Source organism: Akebia trifoliata, chromosome 3, assembly GCF_017979445.1.
Source record: "Akebia trifoliata isolate Shusen 1 chromosome 3, ASM1797944v1, whole genome shotgun sequence".
NCBI classification, from domain to species: domain Eukaryota; kingdom Viridiplantae; phylum Streptophyta; class Magnoliopsida; order Ranunculales; family Lardizabalaceae; genus Akebia; species Akebia trifoliata.
Genome location: NC_141377.1, coordinates 32,416,178 through 32,431,737, shown reverse-complemented (window position 1 = coordinate 32,431,737; position 15,560 = coordinate 32,416,178). Strand labels below are relative to the sequence as shown.

The 15,560-nt window shown below is 34.0% G+C and overlaps 2 protein-coding genes across 2 annotated transcripts; both read right to left on the bottom strand.

The window, feature by feature from the left end:
• Positions 1-5,875: 5,875 nt before the first annotated feature.
• Positions 5,876-7,420, bottom strand: LOC147406424 (esterase-like). The gene is made up of 2 exons (XM_086432780.1): positions 6,473-7,420; positions 5,876-6,259 (listed from the first exon to the last, which is right to left on the bottom strand). Exons 1-2 carry the CDS (start codon positions 6,747-6,749, stop codon positions 5,988-5,990), a joined length of 549 nt encoding a protein of 182 aa, XP_086288906.1. The 5' UTR covers positions 6,750-7,420; the 3' UTR covers positions 5,876-5,987.
• Positions 7,421-9,314: 1,894 nt separating this feature from the next.
• Positions 9,315-12,446, bottom strand: LOC147406423 (GDSL esterase/lipase At3g26430-like). Its single transcript, XM_086434455.1, has 5 exons — positions 12,115-12,446; positions 11,337-11,549; positions 11,066-11,235; positions 9,917-10,187; positions 9,315-9,718 (listed from the first exon to the last, which is right to left on the bottom strand). The coding sequence occupies exons 1-5, from the start codon at positions 12,365-12,367 to the stop codon at positions 9,441-9,443; spliced, it is 1,185 nt and encodes a 394-aa protein (XP_086290581.1). The 5' UTR covers positions 12,368-12,446; the 3' UTR covers positions 9,315-9,440.
• Between the last annotated feature and the right edge of the window lie 3,114 nt (positions 12,447-15,560).

The following is a 15,560-nucleotide window of genomic DNA, read 5'->3' as shown; positions in this document are numbered from 1 at the left end:
CAATCGATTTGATCAATAGAGCGATTGACAGTTCATTTTTGAGCCCCTTTTTGTAATTTTCTTTGTAATCGACTCCCTTATGAGCCTATAAATAGGTGGGATCAGAAAGAAAGAATGAGGAACAATTTTTTGTATGGGAAAATTCTGCAGTCAATTAAAAATTAGGACAATGCTGTAGTAACATTAAAATGTACATCATTTTGTACGTTATGACATGGTGGTGCGCACATAACCATATATGCTTTTCACCGAGATATGAGTGCAAGTTGGACAGCGACAACTACAGTTTTAGGCCAATTAGTTAAGAGTGATTATTTTGCAATCCATCAAATGATATCACTTGCAGAGTTTATGACTTGAAAATCACATGCAATAAGGAAATTTGGTCGTGGAATGATGATATTCGAAAGGTCATTGGAAGTAACTCGTGACCCTATATTTAAATGATAAGTCACTTTTCTTTTGTTATTCGGTTTTTGTATAAAAACCTAATATTTATATGCAATTTTTCATTTATGAAACACTAATGTCTTAAAAACGGACTGGCTGACTTCTTACAAACCTTCCATAGGGACAAGATGTTGCATAGGACTACCTAGAAGGAATAACAGAAGTCATAAAAGCAGATGTGAACACACATTCAATAACAGAAGTCGTCGCCCTTACATTTGAATGAGTATATAATCATAATTAACTTTCAAAATGTGTATTTTTTTTTTATCGATAAAAATAAATAAATATATAAATACAATAACAAGTGTATGCATCATAATTTTTGGACCTTTAAAGTATAAATGTTCAGTCCGAGTCCGAGTCCGAGATATCTTTTCTTTCATACCCTAATGGCATATTACAAACAATGTTCAACCTCATGGATGTTGTGAAAACAATTCACTAATTTCTACAGCCTTGTATTTCCCCGTTTGATTTCACTAACCTGTAACCCTATGACGACTACAATAAAAATATATACCCAAAATACCCCTGAGGAGTCCCAATTTGGGCATAAGTGTACAATCCATTTCTTGTCCTTAAACCCCTATTGGGTATTTTATTTGTGAACATTTTTATTATTTTATCATATTTAATGAAAGTCATTATCTGCTTATTACAAAAGAAAGCATAGAGAAGTGTATGTGTAGGTAATTTAGGACGGATCCGAGTATGCTCCATCAGCAATTTGACGATAACTACATTTGTTGGCGGCTTTGGTGTAGTTGATTCCATCCCAATTGACTCGAGTACCTGGCATTTCACAAGATTTCACTGTCCCTTCAGTTCCATTTACATTAATTTTCTACAACAACCCACTTCACGATTGTAATTATATTTTCCACCGTAGCCACAACAAAATATAAGTGGATGCTCAAATCCTGTGGAGTCACTTATTTCAATATCACATAAGAAGAAGAACAACAACAACTACAATAATGGAGACTCGGCTCAGCATTCCTCCACCCTAAGTATTTGGTTTGGATATAAAGGGCCTATTTGGTAATTATAACCAAATTTTAGACTACAAAATATTGCAAATAGAAATTGGGAAGTATGTTTAATTTGATAAATTAAAGTTTGTAATCATGTTGGAGAAGTATTGTATTGTGTACAAAAGCTAGGATTAATGGTTGTTAAAAACAACTTCTAACTGTTAGATTTAGTTAAATAATGAGAATGTCATTCTATGTTTAAAAATAAAAGCATCATTGCACAGTGGCCAAGGCATCTCTGTAAAAAAAGGGATGTCTTGAGTTTAAACCTCCTTGTTGGCCATTCACAAAGATTTATCCCTACTTACCAAGTGTATGTAATCCGAACCCATCATCAAAAATGTGAAAAAGAAGCATCATTGGATACTTCTGGGCCTCTTAAGGCAAACACTGACCTCTAAACTAGTTTTTGAATTTCATTAATAAAAGTAACATTTAAAAAAAAATAATATACACAAACTAAAGAACATATAAATGAAATAAAATTTAATTGTGAGGATAGGATCATAAATTTGAGATGAACATTTTAATAGTCTTTGGATTCACTTCTTCATGAGAAGCGGGAAGCTCACAATATTAACTTCACATAGTGGGGCTTTCAGCTTCCAACATAGACAAGAATCGCGATCATAAGAGTGGCAGTTCTTAAGACTAACCACGAACAAGACAAGAAGTTGGCCACTTAGGGTGAATTTAATTGTTTTTGAATCATAATCATGTCAACCCATTTAACTCGATTATTGAATATTGGGTTGTGTCCAGGTTGGGGATATCAATCCGTTTAACTATTGTGTCGTATTCACTTGTGCACAACCTGATCCATATATGATCCATTTAAATCATGAAACATATAAGGTATATCAAATATCAACAATTATATATGGTTGTGAGTTAATTTATGTTTGGTGGACATGGATTTATGACTGTCTGACTTTAGTTATTCCATTTAAGATCAAAATTTTATAAACAGGTTATCAAGTTATAATCGTGTTGTGTTCATGGGTTATGTATATCAACCTAAATATGATACAACCCTACATGTTCATTAAACGGGTTGTGTTCGTGTTACCTATTTAATAAATGGATCAGGCTTGGGTCTAAGGTTTTGACATGATTATTAAAGGGTGGTATTTAGGTTAGGTAAATTTTCAAAATACTCTTCTCTCAACTCGATAAAACCCGAACCATTACCACCCTTAGCGATATAACATGTTAATAATCTGTTGTTTATATTTCGAAAGCACTTTCAAGAGTGAGAAACACGATCAAGTCATATTATCAAATGATACCAAAAGATTTGATAAAATGACTTACCATATTTATTGGCCTGGCTTATGAGAGTGTAAGTGGCCGAGTAAACATCAACATATGTAATTGCAGCCAAGGGGAGTTCCTTCCTGAGTTGACTCACTACATCCTTTAACCTCCGATTGAAATATTGAGCAACTTTGTCAAAAGCTTTCATCGAAGCATTAGTCAAAGTGCTCGGAAGGCAACCAATTGGGCCGGTATTGTGATTAGATTTTTAAATCAAACGCAAATGTATAAAACAGACTTATTTGTAATTTAAAATAGAGTCGTGATAATATGAAAACCCCCCCCCCCTCTAACAAATGCCCCCATCACAGAAGTGTAGATCATTTGCCTCGGGATACACAAGGAAAAGATTTATGATTATACGTATCCCAAGGCAATGATATATGATTTTGTGATGGTGGCGTGCGTCAGCAAATCATTACAGTTTGAAATGTTGGTTAAATGTTTTTATTTTTTTTAGATTAAATAGTAGAAAAGAGATATTTTTATAATTTTGAAAACAAAGCAACGGGCTGCAATTTTTTGGATTTTTGACTAAAATGACTTTTATTATATTCAATTTAAATATAAAATTGGGGGCATTTATAACCACTCAAATTTTGGTGTCAAACCATGATCTTCTCTCATTATAATGGTAAAGACACTAGTCATTGTGCAAATATAAATAAGTTTTTGTAATCTTAGAACTAATTAATGTGATTCTGGGGTGTATGTTGCGATTTTCTAGGTTTTCTATCAAAATTATCTTGATTATATTATTAAATTTAAATATAAAAGTGGGGGAATTTCACCACTCAAATTTTGTTGTCAACCACTTCTACTTTACCTTCTCTCATTATAATAATAAAGATGAACATTCCACCAGTCTCACAACTTAACTAAATTATTACCTTCATGATAAATCATTTTAAAAACGAACCAATCCAATCCAAAATGCTTGGTTTGATTTGGTTCTCGATTTGAACCGGTCCAATGTGCATCTTTACTAAAACCTTCCTATCAAATTATAGTTTTCTAGACTTTTATATGGGTCAATGGACATTGATTGAGGACTTGAAATAGTAATGGATTTAAAACGGTCATGCATTTGAGATTGGGCTTAGAAGTGATATAGAGATGGGTTTTGAATTGGTGTGGATTTGGGAATGGGCTTTGACTTGAAAATTGGATTTGATTTGATCAAGGAATTGGGATTAAGCTTGAATTGAGACTTAGGTTAGAAATTGGTTAGGGTAGAGATTGGGGTTTAATTTTAGGTAGAGGTTAGGAATTGGACATTGGGGATTTTGGGACTTGGATTGGGTTTGATTGATTTGAATATTGGATCAAACTTAGGTTATTGTTTGAGCATGGGTTGGATTTGGAGGTGGTTTAGGAGTGATAATGCACTTAGAGAGTGAATGGGTTTCAACTTGGGTATAGAATGGGTTTAGAAAGGTTTAAGACATGTAATGGGTCTAGAATGTGAATGGGCTTAGAAAAAGGGTAGGTATAAGGTATGAATGCATGGGAAATTGGAAAAAAAGATTTATTGTGGGTTCATAGGTTGGTTAAAGGCTTTAGAGCTTTTATTTTGAGCAAACGCGTAAATTTTTTTTTTTTTTTTGAACAATTGAGTGTTTAGGTCTTTGGTCGGTAACTGGGCATGAAATGCAATTTTGTGGCCCTTTCTCAAAATGGGTTCATGCAAAATAGGATGTTTATAAGGTATAAAGATCGAGACAAATGAATGAATTCCACACTTATTATCTTATTTTTTCCTGTCCTTCAACTTTATGATCTTTCCTCTTCTCACTCATTTTCAATAATATCCCTCTAACTTCATTATTTTTTCTTTTTTACTCCTTTAACCCCAAAAAAGATGTCAATGTCGTAGGCATGGGAAAATTATATTATGTATAATAAAAAAATGGTAGGTCCTATTCTTTTTATACCCCACAAAACTGTAATTGTTACAGTCTTGTGGGGTATACAAATTGAAACAAAAGGAGTGAGGTCCACACAACTCCTCTTTTTCAATACTAACTCTTTAACTTTACTTATATCCTCTTCTCCCCTCTCATTTTTAATAATTCCTATTGATACCCTATTTTTTTTAGATCAAGTGTAAGAGATGAAAAAATGGTATAAAAGAAGGATTTGGTCCAAGGAAGCAACCATAAGACTCATGGACTTATCACAAAACAAGACCAAAGCCCACGGGCCTTGCAAGGAAGCCTAAATCCAACTCTTAAGACCAATCCAGTCACTAACCCATTCTAAAGCGTATCTTTATTTACATGCCTAACTCAAACCCAAATCCAATCTGAAGTCCAGATTCCTACAAAATATCACATACCTTCACCTCAAAGAAATAAATCTCCATCACCCCATGTCCCCACATTCTTCACAAAAGCATCAATATTCTTCTTAATTTCAAAATTCCATTACTTCATATTTTCCATGCTTATCTTTCATCCATTAAAATAATCCAAGCATGCTTTTCAACTCACACCCTCACGTCCCCCTTCTACATGTCACTCACTCATTCACCCTTACAAAAAATCCTAGAAAAATTTAATCTCTAACCTTATACAATTAGAAAATTTAAAAAGAAAATAAAGTAAAATCCATATCATTTCTATTTATTTTTAGGGTTGAACTTTTTTAGTACCACCGAAACATCATTCTCAAAAGCCAAACCCCTAAGGAAAAAAGATTGATTAGGTTTCTTTAATCTTTCTAGGAAGGATTATATAATTGGCTTTGATGACTGAACTTGGGATTGGAGGCATGATTATTGAAAATTGTTTTGCAGCCTTGACTATTTGTGAGGAAGAGAGAGAGAGAGAGAACTCTCCATGCTCTAAAAAATCCGTTAAGAGGAATGAAAACTAAATTTTTTAAGAAGACCAAAAAACAAATTAAAATAACATGGGCTAAGTTATATAAATTTCCTAATAAGTGGGGTGGTATCACATTATATCATCATCAAATCTCATATTAAACTATAATAACAAATCACTAAATCCCATATTGATATTCTTCATCCATCAAAAGAGCATTCATGAAGCATTCTTCTTATTCTTGAAACCTCAATGGGTATTTTATTTGATATTTTTATTATCGGCATTACAGGAAAGTCATTATGTAGTAATTATAAAATATAGAAAGCATAGAGAGGTGGAAGCATGCATGAGTAATTTAGTATGGCATATGAACATTGCGGCATGCCATTTTCAATGGATAAGGCGAATCTAAATACTGGCCAATAGCCATTTGACGATAAATCCATTTGTTAGCGGCTTCAGTGTAATGGATTCCATCCCAATTGATTCGAGCCCATCGTCTTTTGCAAGATCCCACCGTCACTTCAGTGTCGTTGACACTAATAGAAAATCCACATCTAGCGTTAGGGTCATAGTTATATTTGCCACCACCGTAACCACAACATGCTTCAAGCGGCTTCTCAAATCCTACGTAACCAATTCTTTCATTATTACATAATAATAATAATAAGTAGAGCAACTCAACTTGCACTTACTCCAACCTAACTTGAATTATCTAATTTTTGGGATAAATCCCTCCCAAGGTGAGGTGAGAGGTGAGGTGAGGTGAGGTAAGGTAAGGTGAGATTCGAACTCAAGATCTCCATTTTTCTTGAAAAAGTTTTGATAAAAAAGACTTACCATACTTTGTGGCGTGGGATATGAGATCGTACTTGACTTTGTAAACATCCACATATATAATTGTTGCCAAGTAGAGTTCCCTTCTCAGTCGAATCACTGCATCCTTTAACCTCTCATTGAAGTATCGAGCAACTCCGTTGTAACGATTCACACACCCAACGCTGTCCATCTCATCTGTTGTTACTCCAGAACTAACCAAAAAGTCCGGAAGGCAACCGATTGGTCCGGTGTTATGAATCCAGAATGCTCTGCCTCCTTGCTTATACACAGACTGCATTATCTCATACACATTCCAGGACCAACTGTCAATGTATCAGTCTGGATTGGTTTGAGGTTGATTTGATACCGATCCAATAAGGATCTGATCCGATAATTATCAGAACTGAAATCCTCGATCATTTGGATCCAGAATTATCGGGTCAGTTTGGATTGGGTTTCAATTCTGAACCGATCCATTGACAACCATACTTAATCATCTAGATCGAGTCCTTACTAATTACTATACATTAGGCAAATTTATGAGATAGCCCTATGCTTTATATTTGATGACACCCCCTCTAGGGACTTTTCTTGCCCTCATTCGCTTTGGTGAATATTTGATATAATCCTATGGTTTCGAACAAGTCCCTTTGTTCTAGTTGCTCTCCCCCTTGATGTGTGATTTGGAGAACCATATTAAAGTTCATGGATCGGAGCAAGGATTTCTTGAAAATTAATTGGGTTATTCAAAACAAGTTTTGAAGTCAATCCATGTCTTGTGCGCATAATTCAATATCAAAACCGATAAATAACAATGGAATGAACCCTTGAAATAAACAACCTAATGACTTGTTTCTATAGAGAATTTCTGATATGGATTCCTTTGATAGAAAATCCAAAAGAAATACTTGCGAAAACTCATAAAATCTAAATAAATAATCAAAAACACAATACAGGAGCTCCTTCCCTTGAGAACTCCAATTTTCAAATTTTCATTTCTTTAGAGAAGATGTTAGAAGTAAAATTTAAGATTAAATGCTAGAATGAAAAAAAAAAAGATGGTTTAATGATGATTGAAATCAGGATTTATTATCAAAATCAATCGCTTATGCACGATACGACTTTTTTACTGGCTCGACAACGAGAAACGGGTTTAGGTGCCAAAAAAGAGCGCCATTCGGTAGGGATGGCAATGGTGCGGGTTTAGCTAAACCCTTCCCCGACACCGATTATAATTATTTGCAATGAACCTGCCCCAACCCCGACTTGGGTTTGATTTTTTTGACCCATCCCCACCCCACGCTCGTGCCCCCTTTTTAATGTTAATAAGTAAAAGAAGTATGGGTGGAAATTTGAACCTAGGATGTGGGAACATGATTTCAAAACTCGGTTTGACATCTCGTCTCGTCTATGGACAAGACAAAGTTGTCTCAGACGAATTATCTCAATCAAAGATTAATAATCTTTTTTTCCACCTCTTGCCAAAAATCCTTGGTTTTTTCGCCAAAATCAGTCATATCCAACCTCTTTAGGTAAATATTTAAGTCATCATCTTCGACTTTGAAACCTCAAGCAACATATGATTTTTATATATGAAAGGATGGACCTTTTAATTGAACATTTTAGGGTTTTTTGAAATATGGGTTAGTAATAGTTTCAATAAGAAAAAAAAAATACTGAAATAGTTGGAAGTTGTAGTGTTCGTCTTCTTCCTCCAAACCTTCTTCTTTGATTTCCTATTTCTCTCCAACTATAGGTATAGAGATCAAAAGCATAAAACCCCCTTTTTTATTCTTGAAGATGTAGAATTTCATTTATAAGTTTACACTACTTAAAAAAATATCATGGATTCGGAAGAGCTTGTAGATGTCTGGTTTTTGTAAATTTTTATAGGGTTTGAAAACAATGGCATTAGGTTTTGGTAAGGTTTGAGACGAAGGCAAAGGGTTTCCAATTTTTTTGTTTTTTGTTTTTTTATGTGATAATCTCGTGTATCTCGTTTGTGTCATCCGAGATTTATGATATCACAGACGAAATTTCCGCGCTTTTGAATCTTTTATCACAATTGAGTCTTTTGAATCTTTTATCACAATTGATATTTGCCTCTTTCATAAATGAGATTGAGATGACTCGCCCGAATCATCCCAACCTCAGACAATATATAAAATCATGTGTGAGAACATCTTGTCACACATCTAATTACCACTTAGCTAAATGATACTTCTCTATAGTAACTGTAATATATATATATATATATATATATATATATATATATATATATATATATATATATATATATAAAATTAGGATGGGATAATGTATATTAAAACCGTCCCTACCCCGAAATCGTTTAAAATTATGAAAAACCCGATCCTATATGGGTAGGTCGGAATGGGACAAAATTGCCATCCCTACATTCGGGGTTCCAATATACCGAAGGGTAAGCCAACTAATTGCGAGATTTATCCTTCCAGGTCCTTCGACCCTCCTTTCGATTAAAGCACCTCTCCTAAAAGATGTTCTAATGCTTATTGAAATTGGGATTTGTAAGGAAAAATATACTTTATTTAGGTTTTATATGGGTTCGTGGTATCTATAGGAATCCGTATAGTAGCAAAATAAAATAAAATTAAAAGCCAAACCCCTAAGAAAAAAAGATTGATTAGGTTTCTTTAATCTTTATGGGAAGGATTATACAATTGGCTTTGATGACTGAAATTGGGATTCAAGGCGTGATTTTTAAAAATTATTTTGCAGCCTTGACTACTTGTGAGGAAGAGAGAGAGAGAACTCTCTATGCTCCAAAAACCCAAATTAAAGTAACATGGGTTAAGTTACGTAAATTTCCTAGTAAGTGGGGTGGTATCATATTATATCATCATCAAATCTCATATTAAACTATAACAACAAATCACCAAACCCCATATTGATATTATCCATCCATCACAACAATATTCATGAAGCATTCTTCTTAATTATCCTTGAAACCCTAATGGATATTTTTATTATCGGCATTACGGCATGCCATTTTCAATGTATAGGGTGGATCTGAATACTGGCCACTAGCTATTTGACTATAAATCCATTTGTTAGCAGCTTCGGTGTAGTGGATTCCATCCCAATTGACTCGAATCGCTGGCATTTTGCAAGATCCCACCGTCACTGAAGTGCCGTTGACAATAATATGAGATCCACAACTAGCGTGAGGGTCATAGTTATATTTGCCACCACCATAACCACAACATGCTTCAAGCGGCTTCTCAAATCCTACATAACCAATTCTTTGGTTATTACATAATAATAATAATAATAATAAGAAGAAGAAGAAGTAGAGCAATCAACTTTGCATTTACTCCAACCTAACTAGAATTATATAATTTTTGGGATAAATCCCCCCCAAGGTAAGGTGAGATTCGAACTCAAAATCTCCACTTTCTTGAAAAAACTTTGATAAAAAAGACTTACCATACTCTGTGGCGTGGGATATGAGATCGTACTTGACTTTGTAAACATCCACATATATAATTGTTGCTAAGTAGAGTTCCCTTCTCAATCGAATCACTACATCATGCAACCTCTCATTGAAGTATCTAGCAACTCCGTTGTAACGATTCGCACACCCAACACTGTCCATCTCATCCGTTGTTACTCCAAAATGGGCCAAAATGTACGGAAGGCAACCGATTGGTCCGGTGTTATGAATCCAGAATGCTCTGCCTCCTTGCTTATACACAGACTGCATTATCTCATATACATTCCAAGGACGTCAGGAGTGTCAACTAGGTCCAACTGTCAATGGATCAGGTTTGGATTGGTTTGAGGTCGATTTGGTACCGATCCAATAAGGATCTAATCCGATAATTATCAGATCGGTTTGTTTTTATCGCATCTCAATATTAAGATCCAGATCCGGATTGAGCCAAAACCAATTATATATATATGGGAAATGTTCAGCACCCTACTAGTTAACCTATGCTTTGCCATACGTGTTTTGTCCTACATGGGTTAGAAGTTTTGGAATGGGCTGATTTTTAGTGAGGATGACCTCTACGGTTAGGAGATCCGTCTCACTTTAATCAGCCCATTCCGAAATTTCTAACCCTATGTTTACAAGTTAAAAAATCATGGACCGTCCATTTTTTATAAACCATTTTTTATGGGGTTAGAAGGTTTGGAATGGGCTGATTTTTGGTGAGGATGATCTCTTCCCCACAGAGATCATCCTCACCAAAAATCAGCCCATTCCAAAATTTCTAACCCATGTAGGAAAAAACACGTTTGGCAAAGCGTTGGGTAAATAGTAGGGTGCCGAACGGGACTATATATATATATATCGGTGCCTCACTATTTAACAGATGGAATAACAAACGTATTAAAATCATTGGATTAGACGTGATCCAACAGCTAAGATTGAATCTAGACGCGTTATATATATATATATATCGTAAAAAATATATAATAAAATTTGTATACTTTTGAACATATTATTGGATCGGGACATGATTGATCCAGATCCGATCCAATAAGATATCAGATCGGATTTTGGGTGTCATCCGATCCATTGACAGTACTACTATGTGGCTGGCTATATTTAAATTCCTAATAATTTATTACCCTAATGGCTGTGCGGAAATTGCTGACTATGTCAGGGACCAGAGCCATGACCTCCCTTATAGACTGGTTACGGAAGAATGCTGTCCCTAGATCATTCTGACCAATATCAAACGTATATAAACTTCGACTGAATGTCCCCTCCTCGGGTAACAAATTTGTGTAGATCTCTCCTACAAAAAAAGACCAACAAGAACCGTTGGATCTTAGTAATATTTCTGGTATGCAAATATCAATCTGAAGTAACGGTTACACAGTATCACATTATTTTTACCTTGATTTCGTTTCCTCTGTGATCGAGACTTGAATTGGATAAACTGCGTTGTTTGAACATCTAAGGAGAAAGGACTGGACACACCCAATGGAAAAGTGTTTTTTGTTGGTTCAATAGTTGATGCTCCAGTGGCAAAATTTGCACCATTGGTGAAGTTCGAACCCACGGAATCAAGATAAGCACTTAGATAATCGAATCCGAAGCCCTCCTCCGCTGAAAATCACACATATTATTAGATCCTACGTAATTGTCCTTCTTGTCTCGTCCATGAATTAGATCGAGTCTTCTCATTCAATAATGTGATAAATGAACTGTGGATTTGAATCTTGTCCGATATGTTTGACGATACCAATTACCAAGGCGTATTGGATAAGTGGTCTCAGTCTCGGACGAGATTTAAAACTATGGTACAGACAGCATGGTTTTAAGGAAGGACTTTTAAGCATAAAAATTCCAATGATTTGATGTAGTGATAGCAAATCGCCATTGCTTTTTTAGAAAGTTTCTATCACCACACCAACTTTTACTAATCCAACTCCAAGATACATGCTAATTCTATGGTGATTTAAATACGATTAATATTTATTCCCTCCCAACCATTTTCATGATATCCTTAAAATATGATTAAATGGTAAAAATATGTTATAAAATTAGATTGTCTATTTAAATACTTTTGTAATACATGTGAGTTTGCACATATCACCTACTATATTAATTATCTATTTAAGAGAATTAAGAAAAGAAAAAAACAAGTATAAAAGAAGACATAAATATATACCGACAAAATCGATAATAAGGCGTCCATCACTAGCTCTTCCCATAGGCATGCCGAAAAAGGTTTCCCCATAGGGCCATGGCATGGGAAAAAATGTAGCAGATAAGCCACCCGTATCAGAATTCGAGTCACCAAAGTTGAAGATTGCAGCACAATAATGACTCGGAAGCTGCAAGTTATTGTGACTAAAGATGGAGGATATCATAGATGGAAAAACAAAAACAATAATAAGTTTAAGAAAGTTGCGAAAATCCATGATTGACAAATAAGAAGAAGAAATTTGTTGAGAAAAAAAAAGTATGAGGGTGAGGATTTATATAGGGAGAGTTTGAGGTAGACTTGTTTGTTTTTAGGGCCATTTACCAGAACAATGCAATGGAATGAGACAAGGGGTAGTTGCCCTCTCTCACTTTTTTTTTTTTTTTTTTTTAATTTAGACACCCTATACATTTGGTAAATACATGAGACACCCTTATGTTTTGAATTTGATGACACCCGGCCCTGTGATGACCTTGTTTCCCCCCTAGCTTTGGTGAATATTCGGGATACCCCTACATATTTTCAATTTTGCCTCTTGCTCCTCCCCCTTTCAATGAGTGACTTAGAGAGCCCTTTATATATTAGTGAACATTTCAGATACCCATTATGTCTACAACCTGATGACATGCCCCCTTCGTGACCTTGTTCTTCTTTTGTTCATCGATTACGAAAAGATAACCTAAATATCTTTAATTTCAGCTTGTAACAAAAAGCCCTTAGTTTTTCTTTCTAATTAATACCAGTCATCTTCAAACTATTCAATCTTGCCAAAATATTAATTTTGATATATTTGAACTCATCTTCAATCCATCATTTTAACCTTACATTAATCCCGTATTGAAAATCCCCCGATCTTCTATTTCAATAATCGTATATTGTTTTTAGGTTTGAAGGTTAAGTAGATTAATCTTAAGATTGAAGACGAGAATTAAAAAATTTTATCCAAGAACTTTAAGATGATAGGTTTTGGAAAGAGAAATAAAAAAGTTATTGATTTCAAGTTGAAGACAAGGGCGTTATGATCATTTTCATTAGTCTGATGGAGGAGACTAAGATTAAGGAGTCATGTAGGCGTTTTGGTGAATATTTGAAATACCCTATATTACCCCTTAACTTAGGTCTTCTCTTAGACTTCTTTAATATATTAATTAAAATTAATCTAATAAATACTTCTTCTTCAACCTGCAACCTATAAACCTTAATTTCTCTTTCCAAAATCACCCTTCAACTTATTGAGTAATATATTTTTTACCCTACTCTTCAACCTTAAGAATTATCTATAATAATTTTTCAGAAAGAAAAAACAAATTACTGCCCCCTTCAAACTTAAGATTATTATTTTAATTTTTTTTTCTAGGCAAGTAAAGGATGGTTAACGGTCAGTGGAGGAGAAGGTGGGGTCAATGAGATTTGAACCCAAGTCATTGGATCAATACTCTTTAAGAACAAGATAGGATTTTTAAAGTATAAGATGATGAGAATTGGGATAGAAAATCCCCTTAATCTATACTAGTATTTGGTGTGTGCAAATGTGCATCTATAACAATAATTCACTATAGGAAAAATTAGCTACTACAACAACTTTTAGTGATGGTCAAAGTTTGACCGTTCCTATAAAGTGTTTATTTTGCCTGTCTGAAACTCTCGTTGAAAGTTTGTCCGAGTTTGAACTCATTCACGTTTTGGTCAATTTGAGATACCCATATGTTTCCAAATTGGTGACAGTCCCTTGACCACAATCTCCTATTATCAACTAATTAAAAATGATTTAATAATCTTTTGTCTTTATTCCCAAATTAGTCTATGTAACCCCCCTTACAGTGGTGGTGATGTGATGATTAATTTGGCAGTGGTGGTGAGAATAATGAGGATATTGATGTCATGTTTCTATTAGTTCATAAGAGAAGACCAAGGTCAAGGTTAAGCATTCATCAGTTCGTTATTTAAAAAAAAAAAAAGGTGGCATCTCAAATCTCACCAACAAGGAGAGTTCCTTCAAAATTCTGAAGCAGGCTTGTCGTTTCGAAGGTCATTTAGGTAACTATCCATTACTTGATAAGGCAAGAAAGAGGTCAAGGGGGCATCTCAACAATTTGAAAACATCGAGATATCTCGAATGTTCACTAAAACGTGAAAGGACCACGTTAAATGTTTCTCTTTCACGTTAATAATGGTTCTTGTCTTTTTAGATTTATTGTTTTTAGTTTCATTTGCAATGTTTTTCAATGTATGGTTGTAAATTTAGGCATGATTTTTTTATGGATCTTATCTTTTTAGCTGTTAGTACTGTATTTTGTTTGATTTGCACATTTTTTCATGTATGGTTGTAAATGTAAGTATTTTTGGCTCTACTTGTTTGCACCACAAAACACACACTACAACAGGGGCGCTTTACAACAGCGGATAATTTTATCCGCCACTATAGATACACTTTTTTGCAGCGGATAATTTTATCTGCCGCTATAGGGACATCGTGCATACCAAAAAGTTCACCCTATCCTTATTCATGCCATATAGTAGCGGAAAAATATATCCGCCACTACAAAATCATTGTTTTTATATAAAAATATTGGTTTAGTGAATTGTTGTTATCAAATTTTTTTTTTTTTGAATTGAATATAGTAGCGGATTAGTATATCCGCCACTAAAAGAACCAATTTTTTTAATAATTTTTTTTTTAATTGACTAAAGCAACGGATTAATAAAATCCGCCACTAAAAAAAATCAAAATTTTTCAATTTTTTGAAATTGAATATAACAGCGGATTAATGTATCCGCCACTAAAAGAAATCAAAATTTTTTTTTGGTTTATTGAGTTCTATTTAGCTATTTTTTTAAAATTCAATATAGCAACGGATTATTATATCCGCCACTAAAAATATCAAAATTTCTTTATTAAAATTATAGTAGCGGATTATTGTATCCGCCACTAAAAATATCAAATTTTTTTATATTGTTTTTAAAATTAGATATAGCAGCAGAATGTTGTATCCGCCACTATAAAAAATTAATTTTTTAAAATAAAAGCATCGTTTTAGTGATGAGTTCTTTTTAGCATTTGTTTTTAAAATTATAATATAACAGCGGATTATTGTAACCGCCACTATAAAAAATAAAATTTTTAAATAAAAAATTGGATATAGCAGCGGATTATTATAACCGCCACTATAAAAAATCAATTTTTTTAAATAAAAACTACGATTTAATAATTAGTTATGTTTATCAATTTTTTTTTTAAATTGTAATACAGCAGCGGATTTTATTTTCGCAGCTGTAGAGCAAATTAGGGGTCTTAACAAATGCTGCACAAAATCAATCAATTGGCGAAAATATTCACGGGAAGTTTAGAGAGCTCAAAATTCCATCACTTCCTCTATTATTATCTCCTCTTCTTCTCATTTTCTCTCTCT